Below are 7,529 nucleotides of genomic sequence, written 5' to 3' on the forward strand. Positions count from 1 at the left end.
CCTATTAAAACCCTAGTGTATCTAAGATGAATATAGGGGCTGGAGGCAACAAACTTGGTATTCCAAACTAGATACCTTGGGTGTAATGCTTCAAGCAACCTCTTGCTTGACCTAATTACTCTAACACGCCTAGATTTATTTTAATCCCACTCTTGTAATGATTACTTGTAGGGTGAATTTTTTAATCCCACTTTTGTAATGATTGCCTTTTCATCCCATCCCAAGATAACCCCAGGAACAAAAATAAACTCAGGAACCAAAAATAAGCTTGAGAAGAATTTTGTTCTACCCAACAATTCAAGCAACCAAACAAAGGTTTTTTTTTTCCCACCATATCTCCCAGGGTATTTTTTTCTCCCACATAACCAAACATGGGATTTTTATTTTACCAGGATACTTCTAGGACTTTTTTTTCCCACCTATCTCCCAGGGTATATTTTTCTCCCACATAACTCCCAGGAACAAAAAAAAACCCGGCAACCATACAGAGCATAAAGGATCCCCATATGACATTATGAGCATTAGCTCACCCGTTGACTATAATTTAACAGATCTTGAGGGCTGACTTTGGAGGGGATCCAGAGGAGTGTCGATTGGACACGATTGGATTATCTCACCTTGGTAGTTATTTATTTTATTTCAGTGAGTGATTGGAATAAAATCTGTATTGAACTTATTGTTTATTAAGATAGGTGTGAGATGATATTATGGTTTAGTTGACTATATATTGTCTTGGGGAGGAATGATAGATGCAAGGGCCCTCTTTGTGCAAGGGCTAAGAAGGGCCCGTGAATAGATCCACGTCATTATGTGCAACCGAATTCAGTTTTTCAACCGACTTTTAAAATGACGTGGGCCTATTCAAGGGCTCTTCTTTAGCCCTTGCATCTATCATTCCTCTTGTCTTGGGATTACCTGCTTGTTTCCGACGACATTTTCTTTTTCTTTATAAGGATAAAGGTTTCAGTTTTGTAAGGGTTTTCGGGATCGTTTGGAATTCTAGAACTCTGGAAGATCCACCCCATAGACAGTAATGATAGGAGCCAAAACCATGAAAATACTGCTATTTTTGTGTGTCGAATTCTGCCCACATTTCCTTTTTCTTTCTTTTCCTATTTGTTTTGTTGGTGTTAATTCGTCCATAAAATCACAACCCCGACTATTCATTTATTTGTTTCCTCCAAGGCAATTTATATAGATGATGATTAACCAACAGTTACATAGATGATCTACACAAGTTGGGAAACTACAAGATGAAGTAGTGTGAAATCTTGTTAGTTTGTCAAAATCTGAACACAATGGAAAGCTACGGATTGAGGGTACACTTTATCGTGTGGTCATCGGAAGATCATAGGAAAAACAAAATTGACTTGCACCATATACATACAGATATATCTATGCATGTTTCTCTCCGATGTAGCTTTCTTTCCAGGAAAAATTATTATTGGAAAACCTTCACTTTATAACTCAAGTTTTGTTTTATTGAGTGGGGCCTAACACTTTTTACCAAAGCATAGAATGGGTGGGGCCCACCATTTTACACTTATCTGATGGACTCACTATTTTACACTTCCTATTATGACGGGGGGCTACCTTTTAGACCTCAAGTTTTGATGTGGAGGGCCCACCATCTCCACCCAAACCCATGCATAGGATGGGGCCAACATTCTACACCTCAAATGTTTTATAAGATGGGGCCCGCCATTTTTCACCTCAGGTTTTGGTCTGTGTGGCCGCTATCTATACCCGGACCTATGCATGGGTGGAGCCCACTATTTTACCCCTAATGTTATTGATGAAGTGGGGTCCACAGTCTCTATCCAAACCTATGCATTTGAGGTGGCACCATTTTACACCTCATGCTTTGATGGTGCGGGGCCTATCAATGGCAAAAAGTCATTTTTACTACCAATTAAGGCTGTAAAAGGATCCAATTCGGAGCGGATATGGCTATATCTGAATTCGATTACAATATATATACACTATCTGAATTCAGATTCGGATTCGGATTCAACAGATATTTAATATCTATTACGGAATTCGATTCCAACGGATATTGTTCGAATTCGGATATTATCCCTATCCGTTTATCCAGTAAATTTGAATATTTTATTGCAGCACTTTATCTTTCTTCTCCTTCTTACTCCTCAAATGAATTTTCCAATCCCTAAAACTAGACATCTATCTTCTCTTCTCAAAATTAACTCTCAAACCCTAAAATATATGAGATCCTCTTCTTCCTTTTAAAACAAAGGCAGAGAGAGATGCGATGGGGATGGATAGTGTTGGTTATGGTCTTTGGGTTTTTTTTTTTTTTTTTTTTTTGTATATGATGGAATGGGTTTTGGCTATTTTGAATAGGGGAAGTGGGAGTGTTGATGGTGGAAGATGAAGAAAAATGGGGATGGAGATGGGGATTGGGTTGGAGATGGAGGTGACTGGGGGTGATGGAGGTGGCCGTGGGAAGGTGGAGAGGGGCGGCGGTGGATTTTGGTGGGGCTTGAGGGCACCAAGGAACGCCAGAGATGGTGACTCGGCCACCTCCTTTCACCTATCTATTGCTTCTCCTTGCAAACCTTAGAAGTCCCATCTTTTAATTGCATTTTGGGTTTTTATATAACCCTAAGTTGGAAAATTGATCTGAGCCGTTCATTTACCATCAATGACCTGTATGACCTTTTGGTTTAAAATTCTCTAGAAGCTATGTCATCTTCTTGCAATAACCATGATCCACTTGTCTCTCTCATCCTGCAACCCATTTTTGCTGCTTCATAAAGAAGCCATGTCAAACTCCAAGAATGCCCTTAAAATGAGAGATTACTCAATTTCCCACCCATAACACTTTTTGTTTTTGTTTTTTTTTTTCTAAAAAGAAAATTCACTTTTCTTTTAGAAACAAAAGATAGTGTGTCATTACTAAAAATAAATATTAATGATATTATTAATAATAAATAAAGGATGTGCTTCTCGGATTCGGATGTTAAACGGGTCGGATATACTATTTACCAGATTTGCATCCGCTAAGAGCCGGATATCTTATAAACGGATTTGGATAATATCCGCTTGAAACAGATTCGGATAAATATTCGCTTTAAAAGGATTCGGATGCGGACGGTAATCGAAGTTTCAAATATCCATTTACACCCCAACTATCAATGGCAAAGGCAACTTTTGGGTCCATAAAGGGGCATAAGGGTCTGTATGTGAGATGGAGATCGACTGTTGATCAAGCATATCTTATGTAGTCTTGTTCCCATCACGAAAGGGCATCCCTTGCCTGAGATATACTAAAAAAAATCCTAAACTAGCTTTGATCAAGTCTTAGCCGGCTTTATAGTGTTGACCTATGCCTGCCGGCCAGTCAGTACCCAACAAAAGGACTCCTCGTCCATTCGGTTTTCAGTTCTTTTTCGGGATTTGCTATGCAATTGTGTGGACAGACATTTCGCGGCTCACTTTTGCACGAGACAACACTCACTGGTGCTCACTTTTTAGCAGATTTTGTCTTATTCATTTCCTGCCATCTGAGGTGGCTCGTCTCTACCGCACAAGTAACACAAAATGCCGGCTTTCCTCAAAATTGCCTAGCTACCCAAGAACACTCTTCTGTATGTCTTTCATTGACCTCCAAATTATAATAGTATAAAATGTGTACATTTCTCTATATACATTACTAAAGGCGGGGTAAGATGAAAGAAAATTGGGAAGGAGAAATCTTGAGCTCCACCACAAATGGAGCTACAAGTTACGACTCTCGGTGTCTTTTGCACATTTATCCTCTCTATAAATCTCATGTTTTGCACGTCCACCACCACTTCCTTACTAGGAAATGAAAATGATCGAATGGCTCTGCTTGCTTTTAAGGATATGATAAGCAGTGATCCTCTTGGTGCCTTGAGCTCGTGGAACCATTCTCTTCATTTCTGCGAGTGGAAAGGAGTGACTTGCAGTCGTAGGCATCAAAGGGTCACCGTTTTCGACCTTCGTCAGCAAAAATTGGCGGGTTTTATATCTCCTTCTATATCCAACCTCACCTTCCTTAGAGAAATCTACCTCCAAGAAAACAGCTTCAACGGCCAAATATCTCAAGAAATTGGCCATTTATTCAGATTGCGAGTTCTTAATATGAGCTACAATTCTCTTGGAGGGGAAATTCCAGCCAATCTCACCCGCTTTATAGACCTCCAAGTCATTAGTTTGGGCCACAACTATCTTACAGGAAAAATTCCTGTGGAGCTTGGTACTCTCAAGAATCTCAAAATATTGGAACTAGGTCCAAATTTTCTCGTGGGAAGCATTCCGCCTTCACTAGGGAACCTTTCATCTCTCACACATCTTTATCTACTGTCTAACAATTTGGAGGGTAGCATCCCGGAGGAACTCGCCCAAATACAGAACTTGGTATCCATTGTGCTTACTGATAATAAACTATCCGGTATCATTCCTTCCTCTCTTTATAATATCTCGTCTATAGAGAGTATTGCCGTGGTGGAAAACCATCTATATGGGAGCCTTCCATCTGACATAGGAATCTCTCTCCCTAGACTCCAATTTCTGCTTTTAGGCGCTAACCAATTTACAGGACGCTTTCCAATCTCATTATCCAATGCTTCTCGGATTCAATGGCTTGTATTAGGAGGCAACCACTTTAGTGGGCCGGTACCTAAAGATCTTGGAAGCCTACAACATCTGACCAAGATCTATTTATGGGGAAATCAGTTTGGAACTGGAAAAGCAGATGACTTGAGTTTTATCACTTCTTTAACCAATTGTAGTTATCTAGATACTGTGGATCTAAGCAAAAATCGTTTTGGAGGCATATTGCCCAGCTCATTAGCCAATTTCTCTACTCACCTGAGATGGCTAGGATTAGGAGATAGCAGAATTGTTGGAAGCATCCCTAGTCACATTGGAAATCTCATTAACTTACAGGTATTGGTATATACAAAACCTTCATCACGGGTACTATTCCCACTTCAATAGGGAAGCTGAGGAACTTGCAAGAAATGTTCCTGTATGAAAATATGCTGTCACGACAAATCCCATCTTCCATCGGTAATAATACCCAATTAAACCTGTTAGAGTTACATGAAAACAACCTGACAGGAAGCATACCTTCAGCCCTAGGAAACTGCAAGAATATGGAAATAATGCTTCTTTCTAATAATAAGCTTCGTGGTGCCTTACCGAGACAAGTCATCGGCCTTTCTTCCCTATCAATAGCACTTGACTTGTCTCATAATTCATTGACCAGCTCCCTCGCACTAGATGTTGGTAACTTGATACATCTAGCAATATTGGATGTTTCTATTAATAAACTGTCTGGTGAAATTCCAAGTACCCTTGGTAAATGTGAAAGCTTAATAGAACTTTATATGGATGCCAACTACTTTCAAGGGACCATTCCTTCTTCTTTGAGTAGTTTAAAAGCAATTCAATCCCTTGGCCTTTCCTACAATAACTTCTCCGGGAGGATTCCAAAATATCTAGAGGAGTTGCAGCTTTTAACGTATCTAAACTTGTCATTCAATAATTTACAGGGTGATGTACCAAAACAAGGGGTTTTTAGCAATGCAAGTGCTATCACGGTCATTGGAAATGACAACCTTTGTGGAGGTATCCCAGAATTAAAATTGGATCCATGCCCCGTCCTAGATAATGAGAGGAAAGGAAAATCACATATTTCAAAAGTGATCATCCCAGTAGCAAGTGGGGCTTTATTTTTTATTTTCTTTTTGTGTGCCAGTGTGGTTCTTTACTGGTTAAGAAAATCAAGGAAGAAATCATCTCCCACAACTTCTATAGAGGGTCAACATGTAAAGGTTTCCTACGCGGAGCTCATTAAAGCAACAAATGGATTCAGTTCGGCAAATTTGATAGGTGTCGGTAGTTACGGAACAGTGTATAAAGGAATTCTTGGGCATGAAGAAAATATTGTTGCGGTGAAGGTTCTCAACCTTCAATTACATGGAGCCGCGAAGAGTTTCATGGCTGAGTGCAAAGCACTAAGAAACATTCGCCATCGAAATCTTGTCAAGATTATAACTTCTTGCTCAAGTATAGAATTTGGAGGTGATGATTTCAAAGCTCTCGTCTTTGAGTACATGCCAAATGGGAGTCTAGAGAAGTGGTTGCATCCAAAGGTAGATGAGCAGCATCAATTGAGGATTTTGACGTTCATTGAAAGACTAAACATATCAATCGATGTGGCTTCTGCTTTGGATTATCTTCACCATCATTGTCATATGCCAATCATTCACTGTGATCTGAAGCCCAGCAACATTCTTCTTGATGAAGACATGAATGGTCATGTGGGTGACTTTGGGTTAGCTAGTTTCTATTCAAAAATCATTCGCAACTCCATTGAAAGTCAAAGCAGCACGATTGGGTTAAGGGGAACTGTTGGGTACATTGCTCCAGGTAAAAATTTATTTAGTTTCTTTTTTTAAAAATGATAGAACAAAATTGTTTAATTTTGTCAAACAATTTCAATTATGCTAAATTTTACTTCAGTTTCATGAGTCCTTAACCATCAACTCATTGATTGGAAGCAAGGACGATCATTTATTTCATTGAGGCAATTCAATCATATTGAGTCCATAGTTTATGCATGCTTTTGCATAATTTGTGTTTTGCCATTAAAAATGCATTATTTGCTTCTCTCAACACTCAAGTCCTTTCAATGCTTCTAAGGTAAAAATTATTCCCTTTTTGTTTCTCAAAACAAAGTCCTCTATATTCCCTTACTTTCTAAATAATTTATTGCTTCCTTTGTCATAACAAAAGTATAAGAGATGTGTGAAATTGCAGAATATGGGATGGGAAGCCTTGTGTCAAAATCTGGGGACGTGTATAGCTATGGGATTCTTTTATTGGAGTTATTCACTGGAAAGTGCCCCACATATGACATGTTTAAGGATGGCTTAAGCCTTAACAAATTTGTCTAGTTGGCTTTGCCTGAACGAGTGATGGAAATTCTGGATCCGCTACTGTCATTAGATTATGAGGAAGAAAGAGGTACCGACAATTCTAGGATTAACCAAGAGAGAATAGGTCGATTGCGAGAGTGCTTGGTGTCATTATTTAGGATTGGAGTTGTATGTTCTGCAGAATTGCCAAGAGAACGAAAGGAGATGGGAGATGTTACAAAGGAAATGCATACAATTAGGGAGAGATTTCTTGGGCTAAGGGTTCATGGAGAGTGATGAAATATTTCCTTATTGGTTGGTGAAAGTTCATCTTACATCACAATTTACTATGATATTATTTCTTGATGTCTTTCAGTTCAAAGCTTCCATTGTAAACTCGTTAACTTAATGTGTTATTATATATGTGTTGTGGGTAATGCTGCTACTTGTAGCTATGGCATTTTTTCTCGCATCTAAGTTTCTCCTCCCATTAATAAATGTTATTCTCAAATCTTGAGACTGATGAATAAAGAGTAAACTTTTCATGAATAAATTTGTTCTCATATTTGTATTATTCTCTCCCATTAGTATGCTAAGCTCGTCCTATTGTAGGCTACTTCC

General features: G+C 38.9%; 1 protein-coding gene across 1 annotated transcript; it reads left to right on the forward strand.

Moving 5' to 3' along the window:
- The first annotated feature begins 3,843 nt into the window (after positions 1–3,843).
- Positions 3,844–7,205, forward strand: LOC143880727 (uncharacterized). Its single transcript, XM_077383700.1, has 3 exons — positions 3,844–4,816; positions 4,933–6,420; positions 7,111–7,205. The coding sequence occupies exons 1-3, from the start codon at positions 3,844–3,846 to the stop codon at positions 7,203–7,205; spliced, it is 2,556 nt and encodes an 851-aa protein (XP_077239815.1).
- Positions 7,206–7,529: the final 324 nt, after the last annotated feature.

The sequence above is a fragment of the Tasmannia lanceolata genome, unplaced genomic scaffold (assembly GCF_043159265.1).
Source record: "Tasmannia lanceolata isolate RefF3 unplaced genomic scaffold, GAP_Taslan_0.1 ptg000007l, whole genome shotgun sequence".
Taxonomy (NCBI): Eukaryota; Viridiplantae; Streptophyta; class Magnoliopsida; order Canellales; family Winteraceae; genus Tasmannia; species Tasmannia lanceolata.